The 22638-nt window shown below is 40.6% G+C and overlaps 1 protein-coding gene across 1 annotated transcript; it reads right to left on the bottom strand.

Moving 5' to 3' along the window:
* Positions 1 to 1737: 1737 nt before the first annotated feature.
* ttpa (tocopherol (alpha) transfer protein) lies at positions 1738 to 17520 on the bottom strand. The gene is made up of 5 exons (XM_078287747.1): positions 17306 to 17520; positions 8051 to 8204; positions 6599 to 6792; positions 4334 to 4444; positions 1738 to 4192 (listed from the first exon to the last, which is right to left on the bottom strand). Exons 1-5 carry the CDS (start codon positions 17498 to 17500, stop codon positions 3977 to 3979), a joined length of 870 nt encoding a protein of 289 aa, XP_078143873.1. The 5' UTR covers positions 17501 to 17520; the 3' UTR covers positions 1738 to 3976.
* Between the last annotated feature and the right edge of the window lie 5118 nt (positions 17521 to 22638).

The raw sequence follows: 22638 nt of genomic DNA, 5'->3' as shown, positions 1-22638 counted from the left end.
GAAACTTACTTCAGGGTCTTTTTTAAGAATTAAGTCTTCATTTATTTCCAAAATTATAAACAAAATTACACAGTGGCAGCCTTTTTACATGCAGTAAGAAAAAAAGAATATACTTAGAACCTAATTACGTAGGGTAAGTTAATCTTAAATATTATATTATAGAAATATTACTGTTACCATCTACAAAAGATAATTTTGGTATGAAAACCCGCATTTTAATTTAACCAAGTATCCTGTATCATAAATACATGTCTGGCATTTGTAACAAACCAAACCGCTTGAAAATCGGTCGCAATCTTTAGAAACTTAAAAACGCATTGTTTTGTGTCTATAATTAGCACAAGTGCTTTCAATGCATATTATTATATTATTTAAAATTATATAGTTATGTTTACAATGATATATTGAGGGGGACAACTCTCTGTTTTTCCCAGGAAGGGGGGGTCTGGACCCCCCTGTCCCCCCCGTAATTTCCGCCCATGTCTCTTACATAGTACTGTAGTACTTGGAACCACAGAGAATATTGGCTCTAGAGTCAGCAGTCAGTTGAAACGGCGAGCTCTGTTGCCTCTTGCTGCTAACAATGAGTCCAAATGAGGTTTGTCAAAATATCGGCCAAAAATCGCCAGTAACAGTAACAGCATACCTCATACTGAATACCAACTACAATCTTCAAATCCAGTCAAGAAATGAAGGCTTGGACAATTATACATAGGTCCGACTTATCTTTTAAATACCAGATTTGAACCTACAAGTACATGCAGCTGACATAACACTGGGACATTCAGCTTTTGATTTGAGATCCATGTTATACTAGATGAGTAACTGAGTCAACAGGACAGGCCTAATGCTTACATATCTCCATATACTCCATATAAATAGTGGACTATGGTATCAGTGGTGATTTCAGTGCAGTTAAATAACTCCGCTATCATGAACTGCAGTTTATAACATTACAAATTGATGGAGGTGAAAGTGGATTGAGCCCAGGCATTTACAGTGCTGTAGACTAGATAATGCTTATGGGACTAAACACAGCTGTACTGACATAGTAACACCGAACAAAGGTCTGTCTGGGCAGGGGTGGGGGTGGGGCCAAAGACACAGAGGAGAAAGAGTGGGAGGAGGGAGAGAAGGAAAACATCCAGGGTCTGAAAGTCAAATGTAACACTTTTTAAGACCTTTTTCCTGCCAATTTAACTCAGAATTAATGTATTTCACCCCCAAAAATAAACCTGAAGAGTAAAAAAAAAGTGTATTTAAGACTCAAAGGCAACTTTTAACAGTAATATGAAGTAGATTATCAACTGATGAAGTCACCCAAAATATGGTTAACCCAAAATTATTTCTGAAAACATAGCTGTCACACACTTCAAAAACAGTTTACTTTTGTAATCTGGTTATGTAATCCAGTTACAGCCATTAGAAGTGTAGACATTTGACAGCTGAGCATTTGTTGATAGGTTATGAAATACCTATCAGTATGGGGGAATTCTCCTTTAAGGTGAGGCAGCACAGGTGAAGAGGAAATAAAATCCTAACCTACCAGAATTTAAATCCCCATGAAAAGAACTCCCATTAGCTTTACTTCCTGGATATCAGTGCATCTTTAATGGTGACCTCATGCTGCACTACTAGGAGAAAATATAAACTGATATTCCATTGGTTTACACTTTTGAATGAAAACGAACACTTTTTGCATAATAACTTTTTTTATTTTGTTATTAACATATTCAAATTAGCTCATATTTCCTAAGAATGTGCAAATTCCCATATCAGTTACAAACATTTTTTTCTCAGTGGATAAAGTCAAGCTGCATTTTCCCGTTTCATTCTGATGAATAACTAAATAGTTGGTAATTTACAGAGGGACTTGGAAAAATTGGAGTTACTGACAATACCATTGATATGATGAAAATCTGAGATGTTTCACAATTTTGGACTGTAAAATACCACATAACATAGAAATGACTGAAGATATCAAAAAGCCTCTGTAAACTACCAGTTAGGCAGCAGCTCAAAGGTTTGCTCATTAAAGGTGTTTTTTAGCTGGTATAAAAACACACAAACGAACTATTTACAGTTATTTTTGATGATTGTTACATATTTTATGAAGCTACAGTACTTACAGAAGCAAAATTTAGCAATATCTCAAAACTGACCTGGAAACCCACCATGAAACAGAATTAATACACATCCTTCATATGATTTTGGCCAGTTCAGTCTAGATTTCCATCTGGAGTTTCTTGTTTTAATGTGACACATTAATGTGCACAAATATTAACTGCCTGCGGTTTAGAACAAACACATGAAGTGTGTTTTCAGGGTGGATCTTTGCCTCAAGTATTAATATGATCTTTCCAGTTTGTGTACAAAGTCAACATCATGTACATGTTATAAGGAGAGTTAAAAATGTTTCTCTGCTATCACATGAAAACCTAAGAACTCCAACTTTAGTCTTTGCTTCTTCTTCTTTTTTTTTTTACTTAATTTTTGTATGTGCTCAGCATGAAAGCACCTAGAAAATTCAATTCCATTCAAACTCTTTCTTTTCTCTTTCATTTTCGCCAATAAATCAGATTCACGTCTAACCTTGGTCCTGACATAGTAAATAGCACCAGAAATCACAGCTGATACCACACGCATACCCATAAACATTTCTAATAAAAAGGCACCTCGTCAATTAAAACATTCATTACTGTCAAAAAACCCCACCCTCATTTCATTCGTAACTGATATAAAAGTGTAAAAATTGGTAAACCTTAAAACTACTGACAAAAAAAATGAATGAGTGAGTGGATAGATGAATGTCTAGATGGAGTCATGAAGTGGAGAGAGGGAAGAGTTCATGCTCATCTGCAGTCTTTGTGTCACAGGTGCTGAATCATTGTCCTTGGTCATATGAAGAGCACAGTGTGTAGTTTGAGTGATCTCTGCTGTACTTCCAGTCATGTGATTACATCCTGTAGGGGAATTCTCGTCCTGAGGTCTGGCTCTGCTACAGAGCAGAAACCTGCAGCTGGTAGGGATTGGTCCTTGCTCAACACTTCGGCAGGGAGGACGCTTTAACCTGTCGTCCCTACTCACTATGCTGTACTGACACACTGTAGAGGCTTTGCAGCTGTGTCACAAATCTCCTGTCAACTACAGTACATCTGGCACCATCATGGAGGTCCAGTAGAGAACTGGCTGCATGCAAATAATGTCTGAATATACTGTATAACAACCAGGCTAGAAAGAGAGAGAGCTAGCTGAAAAAGACTGTTGTGTTGTGGCTGTAGTTCCATACAGTAATGTTCTCAGTAAAAGTGAAGAGTTGGATGAGGTAGATTAGTTTCCAGATGTAGGTTACTGTGACAGTAAACTGTCTTGTCTTTAGCTCTAGTCTCTACTCCAAAACACTCTGAGTTGTAGCTTGAGAAGAGTCAGCTCAGTTAACCTGAACAAACTGTTAGCTAGCTAGCTAGCCAGCAGGCTCATTTAGCAAAGCAACAAATGTTAATGTTAATATAGAACTACTAACATTCACTAGTAACGCTAGCTGCTGCTAGATACGTTAGCTAGTGTGCTAATCAGATGTGTTAACAACAAGATAGTGATGGTTAGCGAGCAGATACGATGGTTAGTTAACTAACAAGCTGACATTATGATTAAACACCAAATCAACCAGATAGATCAGTGTTTAAAAGATCAGTTCTCAGTCAAAAACAGCACAGAAATGAACCAAGTCTATTGAATTCTGCAGAGAAGGTAAAGTCCTATGTGTAGAAATGCGTCAACCATTTTGACCCTGAACGCAACACAACATCCATCCAGGAATGGAGCCAACACCTACATATACAGAGTGAGAGTCAGCATACACATCAGCGAGAGAGAGGAACATGAACAGGCATTTTCAAAGTGTGCAAGTGTGTGTGTGTGTGTGCGTATAAAATCCCTAGCATCGCCCCTCAGAGAGATGCGAAAGAGTCTCCATCTACGTGGGGGCCGAGTCGCCAGGGGCGATGGCGATGTCGCCCGTTGGGTGGGCGGCGATCTGCTCCAGGAGATTCTCGGACTGAAGCAGCTGATTGGTCCACTCTTCACACGCCTCCTCTATGTCGGGCCCCTCCCCTCCGTATTCCGGAGGGAGGAGGGACAGCGGGAAGAAATCAGTCAAGGTGTTGCAGAAATCTGAACCATGCATATGGATCTGTAGAGGAGAGAGAGAGACTGGTTTAGTTTAATGGCATTTCTGATTTGTTAGTACCAGTAGCCTATGTGGTGGAGAGTGTAACAACAACAACAACACTATATCATTATAATCAGTATGGTTGACTGGCAGTGTACCGACCCTCTGTTTGATCTTCTCCGGCAGGAAGGGGCGGAGCATGGCGAAGACCGGCCGGAAGAACATTGGCTCATTGATCAGATGGATTCCTCTCACCTTCAGCGGAAAGGAGTCCTGGAAAACACACACACACACACACACACATTAGACAGACAGGCTATCAATCAGCCAGCGAGCCAACCACTCTATCAGCCAGCCAGATCTAGAAAATGGAGGCAAATGGTGAACAACTAATTAGGGCTGCAGCTATCGATTATTTTAGTAATCGAGTATTCTACCGATTATTCCATCGATTAATCGAGTAATCGGATAAGAAATACTTTTTCTTTATTAAAGAGCAATAGTAAATATACAAAAGAGAAAAGCTGTCCGCACGAAGCTGTCCATACGACACTGTGATTTACTGAAAACGAGGTGAAATAATAATTATTATTGATATTTATTACTAGGCCTAAATATCATACAAGTTCATAAGACTGGCTAATGTACATTTATTTACTATGTTGAAGGGTTGCCCTACACCTGCTGACCCTACTCACTGCAATCAAACTAAACTGAATATACCTGCTGTATTGGACTGGTGCATTTTAGGCTCCAATTGCTACTTACACCACCTGATATTTTGCTTTCTGGGGTATTTTATGCATCACTGTGAGGGGAGTAGGTGTGTGTGTGTGTGTGGGTGTGTGTGTGTGTGTGTGTGTGTGACTATCATAATAATAACATGAATGAAGCTCAGGCTTTCACAAATTGACTGCAGCATTTTATTTTCTGTGGTTATTTTCTTGAGCAAAACTTAGCTAACTTAGGGACATCATAACTAGCCACTATATTGATTTACGTTCTTAACTAGCCATTACATATAGCCATAATTAACGTGCATTCTTTACTAGCCTTCATCTCATCCCGTTTTAATATTAAGTGCTGACTCCGCCCACCCGGCCAGTTTCGGCGTACGCCGGTAGCAATTACAAGTGGACCATATCCTACAGTCCCTGCTCTCAGCGGAGGGAGGGAGCTACACTGTGTGGGAAGCGCTGTGACCGTCAGACCTCTCTGGATTAGACAAGCAAGTAGAGAAAACCGGCATCAGCCGAACCAATTTATTGCCAAATGCTTTGGGATTCAACACATTAACATTGCTTCCCATGGTCAGAAAAAGTCGGCAGATTTGTCGCTAGTCGCTTTTGAGAAATAAAGTCGCCAAGGGGGTCTGAAAAGTCGCTAAGTCTAGCGACAAAGTCGCCAAGTTGGCAACACTGGATCCGAAACTTTGGACACTTTCTGTCGTTTTCTCTGGCCTGTCTCTTCTCTTCGCCCCTCGCTATTTTCTCTCTCTTTCTCCAGCGCGTTGTGCAACAGTAATAATCATCCGTGCGAAACACTGAGTGTGTATATAGTTATATGGATTAAACGAAGCTTCGATGCAAAGAATTTGCATCGATGATTTTTAGTAATCGAGTTACTCGAGTTTCTCGAGGAATCGTTTCAGCCCTACAACTAATCAGCATATGAGCTGTTTATTCCCACAAATCATGACTCAACCTTGCAATACTTATGCTGCATTCATGCCATATGGGAAATACAGTAGATATGAGCTTTCTACTAGAAAATACCATTCATTTAAGCTTTCAGACGGTAAATACTACAGGTTTGATTTCTCCAACTTCCTTCACCAACAAGGAAATACCTGCAGTGAAGTGTGATTCATATCAAATGAAACAAAACAAAACGAAAGGACACAACTCCTCCTTGCTGCATTTTTGGTTTTTGGTTGACACTGCAATATTTGGTTTGCTGTAAAAACATCAACTCAAATGTGTGTGTGAAAAAAGCTGATCAGGAGCATGCAAAGTCTACATAAAACTACAGCCATGGTGTCTTAGTGTCTTCAGACAAGTTTAAACATGTGAACAAGTTGGTGCTGGAGGTGTGGGTGACGTGGCCTGATTGCAACAATATGCTGCGTTCAAATCATATCAGAGAAAGTGGAAGATCCGGATCTTGTTATTGCAGCTTAGAAGCATTCATGTGTTTAACTCGTTGGAATCAAGCCCAGATGCAAAATAACTCTTATTTATGAAGTTAAAATCAACCATAAACGAACTGCAGCAGACATTACTCACTTTTTCGTAAGTAGAGTTGGTTGTATTAGTATGAATATAACTAATAATTTTGACTTTTAATTACAACCAGTGGGTTATTTCCCAGTCGGCAGCTCGTATTTACAGTAAATCCGACATGACCTGAACGCAGCGGTAACCCTACCGACAGTACAGACGATATCTTCATGGCGAGGGAGGGGTTAATCTGCAGGGCGTGGCCTAGGGTCCAGCCCTGCAGGTCGAAGATGACCTTCAGGCCCCGCCTCTGGGTCTCCGTCTCCGTGCAGATGATCTCTGATGTCATCAGGCTGACCCGGAACACCTCGAAGGCCGACCAGTGTTTAGGCTTCCACTGGCCTGGAGGGAGACACACACACACACAGACACGTTTGTATTACTATACTTGCATTACATTCATGCCTAACCTTAACCTTTAACCTAATCTAAAACAATATTTTCTTTAGGGACTATTTTCAGGCGGAGACGTACATTCTGTTGTGTGTTCGACAGAGAGGAATGGTGCATTCACGTACTATCAGATAAATCCGAAAAATTTCCTTCTTTGTAGTTAGCCAGACTATCACAACTTTTTTAAAGCAAGAAGAAGACAAATCCACATCATCCTTTCCACGATGCCCATGTCTGCTTATCATTCGTCTTCTGGGTTTGATTTTCCGACCAAATGGGCTAAAACAAAAAACACCGGTATGGTCCTTTAAGTCTGACTGTGTCTTTATGTCATGTGGTTGGTGGCTAGATGCTGTGTTCATGATGAGAAGCCAGAGAGTTTGGGTTCATGCGTGATAAACTGCTTAAAGATGTACAGTACAAATTTGCATCTGGGCGTGGGAAGCACCACAGAGCTCTTGATAAGATATTATCCCTGAAACACCTTTTTTTTTTTTTTTTATACAATGTATTACTGTTTTCATTTCACAGTAAAGAGCTGGGATGTAGTGGAGGGTGAATCCGCCTAAATCCAGTTTACCTTTTTATTTGCAGAATTGAGTTTACCCACTGTTTTTGGCCAATATCAACCTTTTATGAGCTAAATTCATAGTGTACATCATAGTAATGTAAGTCTGAATATGGTCTATTGAGGGGAAAAAACATAAATTAATGCTTTTCTGAAAATATAATAAGTACTTTTTTGTTTACATTGGTAGTGGTAGTGCCTTATGATTTAAGAAATCTACACTCTTTCCCATACTTCCCACTCATACTTACTTCACACTTCTCACTCACTGAACTGCCAGCTGCATTATGTTTATATAATCCCTCAGTTGAATATATTCTATTTTTATGTTTATACTATATATTTCTTTTTTTCCCAGTTTTGTTTGTGCAACGGCCAAATTTACCCACAGTGATCAATAAAGTTTTGTCTTATCTCATGATGATCACCGACTGCAGCTCATAGTTTACCCACCTTTTCATTTTTTCATCACTGCTTATGAGTAAAAATCCATAACTGGCTGACTTTCCTGCACTTTTTTAATGACCACACACTCTCTCCCTCTCTGTTTTCCCCTCAAAACTAGGTCAGCCACCTAACCTCCAACCCTGGGACTGAAAACACACACACACACACACACACACACACACACACACTCACCAATCCTGTAGACCAGCACCCTGCTGCCGGCGTGGTCCCGCTGCGGGAGGACAGCATGGTAATGGTTGTTGAGGAGGCCCAGGACCGAACAGGGAGCCAGGCAGCTGCTGATCTCAGGACACTCCCTCCGCCAATGCTGGTAGTTCAGAAAGAGCTGGAGAGGAGAGGGAAGATTAACTATAGACCAGCTGATGGATAGTCTGTCAGAGAGCCAGTCAGTCAGATGTTTAACAGCATGGGGTTCCCACTGGTCATGGAGTTTTGAGAGTTTGTATTCCAGACAGCGAAAGTCAGGGAATTTGATAAATTCTCTGTGGAAGTCAGGGAATTTTACAAATGGCTCAGTGTACAGGAGAGAAAAAGACGAAGATGTTTTGTCTTCAGGTGACTCTCACTATAGTCCAAACATCGGTGCTTAAAAGAGGATATTTTCTATAAGCTTGTGGGAGTTGACACAGATCAAATAGCCCCAGTGGTTTGATAAGCCTTAATCGACTGCCAGGCCCTCAGTGTAAATAAAAACCTGTTCTTTATTCCTGTCGAGATCAAACACAGTTCAAATAAGAATACAGGTTTGAGTTTTTGGTTTGTAATAAAAGCAAAATGCCTTTTAGACACATACAGTATGACTATATCTTTTCTTCTGAAAAAGTCTGTGGAAAATGGTTAATGCAGGAAAAGTTTCTAGGAGTGTTTGTGTATAAAACTGTGCAAAAGAGTGAATACATTGTGGACTTACAGATGTTTGGGCAGATGGATTTAAAGTAATAATCCATAACATTTTCATATAACTAAATGTCCATTTTGTTATTCTCGATTGCCGAAGCTAAATTGTAGGCCGAAGCCTTCCCGTGGTTGACTAGCGGCTAAGTGGCTAACAAAATTTTCCATTGACCGTAAAGTAGTTTGTCTTCTGCAACTAAAAAAAGCAACAAATTGGTGTTGAGATTCACCTCTCAACTCACTACGCAGCATAAGCTTTTAGAGGATTTGCACGTTTGTTATTTTAGGGTGTAGAAACTTACAGAAAAGACTTTTTAACAATGGAGAACTACAACGCAGAATGTACAAACTATTGATTAGGGAGTAGACGCTGTCGCTCATGGCAGGATTTCATCTCTTCAGATGCAGTTTGGGACTTCGCTGAAGTTTGAGTTCAGGCTCATGATAGTAACTGCCGACATTTTTTCACTGTAGCTGTGAAGCTAGCTAGCTAGCTACCGTAGCTTGTTCCCTTTGCAGGAGATGGAACATTCCAACTAGCTAAATGCCTGCTGGGTAGTGTAGTTCGGTAACTAATTTTGTTGTTCATGCAAATAAGCAATAAGCCACAATAAGCCTGTCTGTGTTGCTGGCAGCAGTTTGATATCTCTCCCCAATGACCTCAACTCCTTCTATGCCCGATTTGAGAAGGATAACAGTACCCAGTTAAAGGAAGTTATCGACAGACTGACTCCTGGAGATTCCACCCTCCATATCGAATTGGATGATGTGGTGAAATGCCTGAAAAGGACGAAGACAAACAAAGCCTCTGGGCCGGACAATATAAGCGAGCAGACACTGAAGTTTTGTGCTGAACAGCTAGGTGGGGTGTTTCAAGCCCTGTTTCAGAGCTCCCTGGCCAGCGGGACAGTTCCTCAGCTGTGGAAACACTCCACAGTGATCCCCATACCAAAAAAGGGGAACCCTAAAACGCTAAACGACCTGAGACCAGTTGCTCTCACCTCCCTTGTGATGAAGGCCTTCGAGAGCATTGTGAAAAGCCACATCACCAGGATAACCACTGCAAAGCTAGACCCTCTTCAGTTTGCATACCGTGCTGGCAGAGGTTGATGATGCAAAACTATTCATTTTGGACACTATACATAAAGGGTCCAAACACAACAGTTAGACTCCTGTTTGCTGACTTCTCCTCAGCTTTTAATACCCTCCAACCTCACATTCTGGCAGATAAACTGTTCAACCACTTTCATTTAGATCACCAGTTAATTATTTGGATCATGGACTTCCTCACTGATAGATCACAAAGAGTACTGGTCAACAACACATACTCAGATCTCCTGCACACCGCCACTGGCTCCCCCCAAGGTTGTGTCCTCTCACCTCTGCTCTTCATCCTCTACACCGATGACTGCAGGACTACACATCCCAACTGCCATCTGGTGAAGTTCGCTGACGACACTGTGCTCCTCTCCTTGCTGTCTGGCCCTACATACAACCATGGGGCTGCCGTCCATGAGTTTGTGGAGTGGTGTGACAGCTCTTATCTGGAGCTTAATGTTTGTAAGACCAAAGATATGGTGGTGTCCTTCTCCAGGCAGCACGTGGACCAGGCCACATCAGTGACTACATCCATCCATGGGCAGCCAGTGGAGCTGGTCCAGCAATACAAGTACTTAGGCACCATCTTTGATGATAAATTGAAGTTTGATGCCAATACTGAGGAGATTCTGAAGAAGTGCCAGCAGCGTCAGTACTTTCTGAGGAAGCAACAAGAGCATCCTCACTACCTTCTACTACTCCTACATAGAAAGCGTATTAACTAGGGCTGCAGCTATCGATTATTTTAGTAATCGAGTATTCTACCGATTATTCCATCGATTAATCGAGTAATCGGATAAGAAATACTTTTGCTTTATTAAAGAGCAATAGTAAATATACAAAAGAGAAAAGCTGTCCGCACGAAGCTGTCCATACGACGCTGTGATTTACTGAAAACGAGGTGAAATAATAATTATTATTGATATTTATTACTAGGCCTAAATATCATACAAGTTCATAAGACTGGCTAATGTACATTTATTTGCTATGTTGAAGGGTTGCCCTACACCTGCTGACCCTACTCACTAAACTGAATATACCTGCTGTATTGGACTGGTGCATTTTAGGCTCCAATTGCTACTTACACCACCTGATATTTTGCTTTCTGGGGTATTTTATGCATCACTGTGAGGGGAGTAGGTGTGTGTGTGTGTGTGTGTGTGGGGGGGGTGTATGTGTGTGTGACTATCATAATAATAACATGAATGAAGCTCAGGCTTTCACAAATTGACTGCAGCATTTTATTTTCTGTGGTTATTTTCTTGAGCAAAACTTAGCTAACTTAGGGACATCATAACTAGCCACCATATTGATTTACGTTCTTAACTAGCCATTACATATAGCCATAATTAACGTGCATTCTTTACTAGCCTTCATCTCATCCCGTTTTAATATTAAGTGCTGACTCCGCCCACCCGGCCAGTTTCGGCGTACGCCGGTAGCAATTACAAGTGGACCATATCCTACAGTCCCTGCTCTCAGCGGAGGGAGGGAGCTACACTGTGTGTGGGAAGCGCTGTGACCGTCAGACCTCTCTGGATTAGACAAGCAAGTAGAGAAAACCGGCATCAGCCGAACCAATTTATTGCCAAATGCTTTGGGATTCAACACATTAACATTGCTTCCCATGGTCAGAAAAAGTCGGCAGATTTGTCGCTAGTCGCTTTTGAGAAATAAAGTCGCCAAGGGGGTCTGAAAAGTCGCTAAGTCTAGCGACAAAGTCGCCAAGTTGGCAACACTGGATCCGAAACTTTGGACACTTTCTGTCGTTTTCTCTGGCCTGTCTCTTCTCTTCGCCCCTCGCTATTTTCTCTCTCTTTCTCCAGCGCGTTGTGCAACAGTAATAATCATCCGTGCGAAACACTGAGTGTGTATATAGTTATATGGATTAAACGAAGCTTCGATGCAAAGAATTTGCATCGATGATTTTTAGTAATCGAGTTACTCGAGTTTCTCGAGGAATCGTTTCAGCCCTAGTATTAACCTTCTCCATTACTTGCTGGTTCCATTCCCTGGCCATTCAGAACAGAAAACGGCTACAAAGTGTTGTGAACACATGCTCAAAAATGATTGGGCACCCCCTGAGATCTCTGTCTTCTGTCTGTGGTCAGCAAATCATGCAGACAGCGAATCGGATTATACATGACCCCACCCACACTCTGTCTGCAGCATTCAAGTGGCTGCCATCAGGCCGGCGCCTACGCTGCCCTGGATGCAGGACTTAGAGGAGGGCAACCTTTGTACCAGAGGCTGTCCGCCCTCTGAACTCTGACTCCTCCTTAGCCCGTCCCCACTTATGAGCCAACCTCATGCCGGATCATTTTTTAACATTTTGCACATAGTGCCAATCTGCACTTTATTCTTGTTGTTGTCTGTGACTGTATTTTTATGTCCTACTGTGCAAGCCCTTTTTATCCCCCTCGGGGATAAATAAAGTTTTTTGAATTGAATAATACTGAACAGATTTTTGTGAAATTAAGCCAAGTGAGATGTGTTGATGCTTCCTAGAACATATTTCAAAATCAAAGTCATATGCTTTTTAGATTGCTTATATGAAGTAACCTCCCATACACTGACATATCGGGTAAAGTCAACCCAAGGGTTGACAGAAATTACATGAACTTCGGTTCCCTATAGTCAGTTCATGAAAGCTTTTACATTTGCTGTTCGAAACACCCAGTGGCTGGTAGCTCTTTCAGCTGTTCCTGGGGGCTTGATCTTTCCTGGGAAAAATCCTTTCCAGTTTGTTTGGAATACACAGAAGAAGAACAGATAAAGAAAAGAGAAACTCAAACTTCAACATATAAAAGGAAAAAGACGTCACAGTACTGGACACACTGTTTGATTGACAGGTGATCTCTGGGAAGTGCAGAAACACCACAGCAATGAGCGCTGAGCAACAAAGATGGAGACAAAATGAAAAAAAAAGAAAAGAAAAAAAGATTAACTTTCAGATTGCCATTTTAAAACTATAGGCTTGCTGGGATTGCCATTTCCCCTGCTTCCCCTACCACTCAGGTCACCAATACAGACTGCAGTCTGGCTGCTCAGTTTATACACAGTTGGCTCAATGCCAACTCTTTTCAAATGAAAACAAGCAACCCTGCATTTCTGGGTTGCTTGTACAAGTTGTCCCAAGTGACAATTCCACATTCAGTCATATACCTAACACTCTTATTAGGAGCTGTTTACAACCTACAGTGAGACTCCCAAATCTAACATGTTGAGAAAAAAACACAACAAATTCCTTCTTGTAATCATGACACCATAGGAGATAAAAATACCACAAACTATGACAAAGTCACTGTTATCTCACTATTAAGTACCACAGACACACTTCTCTACAGTAATATCAGTGACTATAGGCAGCCCCTGGCTAATTAGGTTTTGACGTGATGTTTCAGTCAACAATTCCTAAGACAACTTCATCAAATATTGCCAGAGGGATGAAAGTGATGACAGTGAGCAAAAGATAGGGTTGTTTTTTTACATGATTCAACACAGACACAATGAAAGAGCCAGTTAGTTCTTGGTACATATTTGTCATTTGATGTGAAAGTCATGCTGTACTCGAGCAAACTCTGATAATTCAGTTAAGTCAACACTAAACTGAAAGCCAGAAAAACCTGCACCAGGACAACAGGCCATCTTTGGCCACACCACACAGTCAATGGCTTCGAGACCCAGAATATCAACTAACATACAGTAGTAAAGTTTCTCTTGAAGAAAATATTTAGCAAAAGACTAAATTATCTGTGGAGAATTGGCTAAATTAAATCAATTAGAGAGACAGTACATCTTTTCAGTGTTGAAAATGATTTCTACATAAAATACACATACACTGCATTATTACTTAGCTACTCTGCGGTTTTAAAAAGCAAGAGCATTTTTACACAAGACATCATTTAAGATAAACTTTCAATCTTCTAGACTTATGAATTTGTCCAATATGAAGATGTCCTGGAGCTTATTCCATTTACATTGTGCATAAAAGGTAAATGCTGTCTTTCCTAGTTCGTACATGGTATATATAATGAAATATATCTCTGTGAGTGAGGATGCTGCCCAGTTATTCTAAAGAGAGGAAATATAACCTTATACTTAGGATAAATTCTCATCTAACCAGATAACTAAGTACTTGTGACATTGGACCTTTTGAATTTCAATACCAGTTATAGTATAAATATTAGAATTTATTGGACCTTTTACTTTTGATCTAGTAAAGAGCATACACTGAGTGGGATTAGTACAAGTTTAAGATTGATCAGGGCATTCTGAATGGCAAGGAAGTTCAGATCAGCCTGTAAATTACTGAAAGCTTAACCAATACAGGGTGCTGATGAGTATATGATCGCATCGTCTGCTTAATAATGAACGGTGCTATTTGTGACTAATGAGTCTAGATCATTTATGTATAATGTAAATAACAGAGGACTGGCATAGACATAAATGCTTCAGGTACTTCCTTTACAGAGAAAAGCCTCAGTGTAGAATTTGGCTCACGTAGTATGTTTGTAACAGATCCACACCCTTCCTCATTGCAGACACTAGAGAGCAGAGATGATTTCTCAAACAGATTTCCAGCAGAAGTGAAATGTTCATTAAAAACATATCTGTTTCTTCTCAATAACGGAGCCATGATTGACATGATTGGGTAGGGAGAGATGATTTAGTGCTTTAACTTAATATTTTGCAGGATTACTACTATAATCAGATTTACACACAAAGTAAGATGTTTTGGCATTTCTCATTTCTCTAATACACTTATTTCTCAACTGCCTAAAGATTTGCCAGTCCGTGGGGGACTCTTAGGGTTCAGCTGAGAACCAAGGATCATGTCTATTCTTCACTCTGAATTTCTTAAAGGGGGCATGCTTGTTTGCAAAAGACCTAAAAACATCTGTAAACAGCTGAGGGCTAATTGAGGTTCAGGTATAGCACACACACATTTGTGAAATCACTGAGGAATAAGTCATGCAGAAATGCTTGATCAGAAAAGTGCTTAAAATGCCATTTTACATGGACAAGAGATGGAAACTTGCTTTCTGGTATCCCTAATGCAGGCGATAGGACAGTGATCACTCAGGTCCAGGGAAAAAACACAGCTGGCTGGTCTAGTTGTTAATATTAAATCCAACAGAGTTGACTCATCAGGGTTCTTTGCATCCAGTCTAGTAGGTGTAGAGATAAGCTGAGTTGATTCAGGTCAATACAATAGTTCTTCAAACTATCAGAGGATAACCAATCAAGAATTACTACAGGCTTAGAGGCCTCATGTAAGGATAGTAAATCCTCCAAGTTACCTAAACATTTAGAGACACATCAGAGACACTTAATGTTAAAAGCTCCAATTGTTTTGACTGAGAGTGTAACACAGACACAGCAAAAGAAGTTAATTAATGTCTTAATAATCGACCATACCCACAGTTCAGTTTCTTGGCTCAAACCATACTTTACTATGTTGCATTTTTGTGTTTGGTTTGTTTCTCTTCACACTGCCCAGTTACAAGCAAACCAGGGCTTCCTGCCAGGTTAGTGAATTTGGCAGCGGAGGCAGTCAAAACAAATCTGACTCCAGACCTTGGAACTTAAGCTAAGCATGATGGGCTTGTCTGTGCTCTTTGCCGTAATTTCCCCTCTCTGATGTTCATACCAGTTAAGAAAACATCACACATAACACACACAGAGTAGATGGCAGTGTTGTGCTTTGTTAACACGGAAGTCTATCTTCAATCTGCTCCATGTTGTCTTCGCTATCGGCGGACATCAACCGGATGGCCTACAGGTAGGAGTAAATACGAAGCGACCCAAGCAGGTCTTGCGTCACCCTAAAAATGTAACTGCGTGTAGGGCGACGCAAGACCGCAAGTACCGTGATTGGCCCGCTTCGTATTCCCGCCTACCTGTATCCGGTTGATGTCCGCCGAGAGTGAAGACAATGGAGCAGATTGAAGAGGGACTAGCCGAGGAGGTTCGTAAATATGTTCATTTGTATGACACCTCATCTCCGAATTATAAAGACCACCAGATGTCACTGAATTCATGGTGAGAAATATCCCAGAACACGAGCTTCAGAGAATGTAAACACGACTACTTCTTCTGTTATTACATCCGTGTTAACAAAGCACGCCACTAGTGTTTCGGCGGTCTATGTGCAGAATCACCAACGCAGAACTAAATGCTTGTACTGGCATAGACACCTACGGCGCAGCAATGGACGTATTTCGACGCATAAGTGTAACTTGGCTTTAAATCAGCCTTTATAATTCTGTTTCAATCAGTCCTTAGAAATAGTAACACAAAAAATCCCAGCCCTACACTATCACTGCTCTTCCTGAACGGTCCACAAAATCCTATCATAATATCAAATGCAGTCCCCATGGTTACCTACTTCCATGATTGACAGCTCTCCCTTCCCATTAGCTCCATCTTAACTGAAAACACTGTTAGGCAAACTAGACTTCTTCCGTTTTGGCTGGGAGTCGATGAGAGTCTCGCATTCAGACCAATATCTTTTTTTCTGCCAGAAGCTTCGCTGATTTAGGCAAAACAGCGTCATTCATGTTTAAGGTCTTGGTCAGCTACAGACAGCAGTGTGAGATCCAGACGGGTCTTTACATTAGTAATAAGCAACTTTGTTTCGCAGTATGGTAATATTGTCATTTTAGTCAGTTGTAGGCATGTGCGAGATGAATTACGTCCTTCTTCATTAGATTATGTAGGGTCTAAAAACCATAACCCTAACACACACACCAATTTCAAAATGTACCTATTTCTGGACTCTAGTATGGCATGGCAATAACTGATGGTAACAGTGATGTAACTCATACTATATGTCATTGTTTGAAATCCCATGTAAATGACAAGTAGGCTATTGGCTGTTTCAAATCTCACTATTTGTTTAACTTTTAGTGTTCACACATATTTGTTTTAAATAAATTAAGACAGCAAGCCAATTACATGCCTGACAAGGACTTTCTCCTCTTCATTCTACATTCTAAAAACTGCTTTTGTTATGAGCTCCATTTTGTTGTTATTGTCGACCAAAAGCACGTGTATGCCTGCCAAGTCGTCTTTACGTCATTCGGTCTCCGAAGTAGGAGCTCACGAGGAGCATTTAAGGACAGCATACAAATTGGGAATTTCCGGATCCAAACTTTGATTGTAACGCAGCATATCACTCAAATCTACGCCGCCTTCTCTTGTTTCTCCGGGCCAGAGGCTTCCGCTGGGTCCTAAAACCAGTACGGATACTCAGTCACTTAACTGTTAGTTTTAATGGGATAAAAACATGAAAAGCGGTTTGAAACCTCCCTATTTGCGTCGCCATTGACACGATATACAAAAAAACCATAAAGTCCTTAACTTTCTAACCTTCACACGCACACAATACGCGCCCACAGGCATGTTATAGCAACGTGATTTGTCCCGTACCTTGAGTGCGAGCTCCACGTCGAAGTCCCGGGCTCGCAGGAACCTGATGAGAAAGCCGTCGGAGAAGTCGAGCGTGCAGAGCGGGAGCAGCTGGGCTCGCGCTCTCTGCCGCAGACCGGACACGTAGGGCCGGAGCAGCTCCGAGTCGTCCGGCAGATCGTTGAGCTGCGGTCCGGTAAGCTGAGACCCGTTCATGTCGGACAGGTCAGGTCACATTTCACTACGGCACCGCTCACTGGAGGGGGAAGGCAGCTGCAAATATAGAGGGAGGACGGGAGGGAGGGGGAGGGGGTGAGGGAGAGAAAGAGGGAGGGAGTGTCCAAAATACACTACTTTTTTGAATGATAGGTTTTGGAACCATCTCTCGAAACGTTTTCTAAAGCCTATGCAAACTGTTGTTGTTGTTATTGTTGTTTTTTTGCAATAGCCTATGTAACTTTTTATGATTAGTCAGGCCAGTCAAGTCACTTGAGTTGGAGAGAGAGAGAGAGAGAGAGAGAGAGAGAGAGAGAGAGAATCACTTTTTCATTAACTGCCCAAAATACAAAGAAATTCTAAGAATTCTTCCCAAATGAGAGACTAATTCAAACAGTAACACTGTAAAACTAGCAGGGAAATATGTAACACTATACACTGCATAGAACTGTAGCCTATGTAATGAGCCTTTTCGTACCTTTTATTTACCTGTGTTACATGTGTTAGGCTATGTATTTGTCAATTTTACTCATTATACTGGTTATTACAAATTTTCATTTTCAATATTGCTTTTTATTCATTTTCCGAATTGAATTGAGAGAGAGAGAGAGACAAATTATTCAGGAATCAGAGATTTTTACCTCCCCAAATTCAAAACCATATGCACATATTTTGAAAACCTTCCAACAAATGAAAAACTCGTCATCGTCTCAGACAGAACCACTGACAGTGTAAAAATAAAAAAGTGTGTGACCAACACTGTTTGAGAATGCAAAATATATGTATTTAGATAAATTGGTTGACTGATAATTCATTGTTGTATTTACTAATTTAATGGCGTATCAGTTGTATATTTATTGTTCATTGTCACTGTCATGTGGTCAAGTTTAATTACTGTCATTTGAATTTGTTGACTTTGCTTTGGCAAGAGACTGACAGTGAGACCAACCACACACACACACACACACACACACACACACACATTGACAATACCGTTACTGTTACCATTTTTTTTGTTTTTTGTTTTTTGTTTCATGTTTTATAACTGTTGCTGAAACTCCGCCAAGTGCGAGCACAACTCGATCAAAAAATCCTCCTTAGGTGCACGGCCAAAGATTAATAAATGAAGAAAGAAAAGCCAGCACTCATAATGTCCTTTTGTCTTTTAATTCAACGGGCAGCTATAGAGCGCAAACGACGGACGCGTTTCAATGATGTCTCATTGCTGAAACGCGTCCGTCGTTTGTGCTCTATAGATTATTGTTTATTATTGTTATTTTAATCTTCAAAGGCATAATCATTCTTATTCTTATTCTTGTTACTTTGTTATTGACCTCAGGAATGTGCTTTGGCAGTACTGTACTGATGGTCATGCCAATAAAGCCTCATTGAACTGAAGTGAATTGAATTGAGTGAGAGAGATAGAGACACAGACAGAGAAAGAGACACACAGACAGACACAGAGAGAGAGAGAGAGAGAGAGAGAGAGAGTCAGACAGAGATAGAGAGAGAGACACACAGACAGACACAGAGAGAGAGAGAGAGAGAGAGAGTCAGACAGAGATAGAGAGAGACACACAGACAGAGATAGATAGAGACAGACAGAGAGACAGAGAGAGAGAGACAGACAGAGATAGAGAGAGAGAGACACACAGACAGAGATAGATAGACAGACAGAGAGAGAGAGACAGACAGAGAGAGAGAGACACAGACAGAGATAGATAGAGACAGACAGAGAGACAGAGAGAGAGACAGACAGAGATAGAGAGAGAGAGAGACACAGACAGAGAGAGATAGAGACAGAAACAGAGAGAGAGAGAGAGGTCATGCTGCAATCAGCTGGTTGAGACAGTTCCTCCACTGTACACAGCACACTGATCTACAAATATTGTGTAAGAAGGCAGCATGTGTCAATAATCTACCTGACAAACTGTTTAGAGGGTAACTACTAACAAGAAACAAAGCTTTATTTATCAAGGGAACATGGACTGATTATTAAACAATTATACAGTACTTATGAGATAAAATACCATAAGGTATGATGAAGTCACTCTAAACTCACTGTTGTGTATCATAGACACACTGTAAGTCCCTATAGTAATATCATAGGAATATTATAGTGCTTTTTGTTATGGCATACTGCTACCTCCTGGTCATTACCATTCACTACAACACAACGCCTCTATAAGCCTCAGCTCCTAATGGAAGAGAAGAGAAGAGAATATATACAAAAATATAGTACATGTGTATGGCATTCATCAAAATCTATATATATATACAATATATATTTGTTTATACTTGCAGATACAGTATGTATTGTCATCAGTGCATAGGAAGAATATTTTTGTATGTTTTGAAACATATCTCTAATATATGTGAAATATATTTTTTGCAGTATGGGGATTTTATGATTATCCATCAAACAAATTTTACATTTATCTACAGTTTATCCAACTTTTAAATATTCAGCTTCTTTAGGAGATGTGCGGATGTATTTGACTGGAGTTTTTTTTGCCTTTGTACCTTTCAGGATATTTAAGCTTTAATCCTATTTTTATATTTTCATATTTTAGTATTTATAATTTATATAATAATGTGAAGATGTGAACAAGGCAGAGAGAAAACACTGCTTGCCTCACAAAAAAAAAGAAAAAGTCAATCAGGTTTTGTTCCTTCAATCTGCCAACTGATTCAAACAAGAGACAAGCAAAAAATGACATGTAAAAAGAGATTCCTCTGCGTGTAAGATGTGAAATGATTAGTTCAGGGGTTCCCCAGCTTTCTCAAGTCAAAGACGGCACAGATTGATTTGCTTTAGGCTGCAGACTCCATCTGATGATGACATTTTAACCTCCGGACCTTCACCTGAAAAGATTTCTCATATCTGTCTGCGCTGTAGACGGGGAGAAAACAGTGGAAAGTGAAACCTCTGACCAAAACTGTCAGTTGTAGATGTTCTCTTATTGTACTATCTTGAAATAATGGATGGTGAAACTGAACTAATCACTATTTTGTTGGAGACCCCGTGGCGTCTCTGGACTCCAACTTGAGAACCACTGCATTAAGAGAATGACAAATGTCTGCAGTCAACATTATCTGACTGTTTTGTTTGATGATTGATGTACAAAGTTGTGTGATTTTATCTGTATAGGTTTAGATTCACCACCAAAGGTGAAAGGTCAGCCACAAGTCACCGCTCTTATCGAACAAACCAAAGTTGACTACATGTGTTCACTGCTTGGTCATCCGGTCAGGTCCAACTTACTAGTGATGACATGCAATAAATGCAACAGTTGGTAAAAGATCATCTTTTTTTTTTTAACTGGTCAAGCTAGCTCAAGGCTAAAATACCCATTTATTTCAAGGAGGAATGCTAACAACGCTAACATCCACCTCTAATATGATGCAGTATGATTGATTTCATATTTATTATCGAATTGATCAATACTACACTGGTTGTCTATGGGAAGACCTTAACCTGAATTGATTTTGATTGGGCATTTTGATCAGATTGAACACATGTATGCATGAATATGTTTTATTATTATCATCCTGGGTTTCAATGGCGAGTTTTAGTGTCCCATGATGGTCTAAATGCTGTTTCAGAGGCTTTTCCACCCACAAGAATAAAATTCTGGAGGAAAAACAGAATACTTGTCATTTTCTGGCATGAAAATTGTCAAATTTAAAGAATAATTTAAAGAATATTAGCAACTTCAATCCAAAAACATTAGTATCGGTCTTCAAAAACCCCTACATACATAGAAACATCATGGTGTAACTTTGACTGAAGAACAGAAATAAGAACCCGGTCACAAACAGTTTTTGACCTTTAGTCGTTTTTTACTGAAAAACTGTAACAGGGAAGGGTTGGTGAGCCAGGCACCTCCGTAGCATCACGCTGCTACTGTACATACAAGACAACACCCACAGCACAGTCACCGATTATACAACGCTTCTAATCAATAGAGTAATCATTATATAATGTATTGTATAATCAACAGCTCTGGGTCACACCATGGTGGGATCAGAACATGGATCAAAATGCTCTCTGGGTCGGATCATCCTGCCATTAGGTTAACGTGTTGCGTCTTCAATCTCTAAAACATACTAGAACTCTTTGTTATGTGAAGACCAACCATGAAAAGTCTCTTTCTCTGTCTTATCTTGGTTCTTGGTCTGTGTTATAATTCAAATTTAAACATTATATGCTTCAACAATATGGATATCAGAGAGTTTTCGATCCACGTCCGGGTTGCGTTCATTTCTCACAACCAAATCAGCAGTAATCCTCAATGTTCCACAGTGCTGAGAAACCTTCGGGCCTGTAGGCAAGAAGCATCTCAGAGCGAAGAGTGCCGATCTGAGTCAATTCGACCTGTGTTTCCTCAAAAAGTGCAAAGCGTCTGGTGGGAACGCACAGTAAAGTTTCAATCCGACTGCGCGGACGTGTGTCCAAATCGTATCCGTGGATCGGAACTCTTGCTCTGAGAGGCGTCATGCTTCGCTGGCCCTGAGTTTCAGTGAGTACCGGAGGATGATTGGTGCATATACAACACAACTGAGGGCCAACACGTGTTCAAAAACAGAACAAGAGAACAAACGCACAATGTCCCCACAGGGCAGGGGACGCCGAACACGTCACCGACTGTGTTCATAGGTCGGAGTTTGAATTTCGCGATCCTTCGGTTGAGGAAGGGCCTTCGGGAAGTTCGTGACAACTGGCAACTGGGACGTTTCTGAGCTGAAGAGAGGGTAGAGTTGCTGTCAAAAGCCGAAATTGTGGGCAGAGGACATGCTAAATGGTAATTTTTAACGCCCCAGATCAGGCTTCAGCGATGACAGTGAGGTCTTCTTATGGATTCCTTACAGCTTTGAGGACAGAAACATCTTCGTTGCCAATTGTCTTGATTGCCCTGCAAAGTAGGAAAGCGACATACAGTTTCTTTAAAGCAGAACTCAGTCCCCTTTGTTCCCCGTTTTTCTTTTTCCATCATAGCAATAAATTCTGACCACAATCCCATGCTTTTACATCTTGCTTATCTAGATATGGTTCTCCACTACAGTCCTAACAGGCCACCGGACTCTCCAAAAGTCAACCCAAAAGAACCCAAAGGATGTCTTTTTCAACACGCACA

This window comes from Centroberyx gerrardi, chromosome 13, assembly GCF_048128805.1.
Source record: "Centroberyx gerrardi isolate f3 chromosome 13, fCenGer3.hap1.cur.20231027, whole genome shotgun sequence".
Lineage (NCBI taxonomy): Eukaryota > Metazoa > Chordata > Actinopteri > Beryciformes > Berycidae > Centroberyx > Centroberyx gerrardi.
This window is presented reverse-complemented; position numbering and strand designations above follow the sequence as displayed.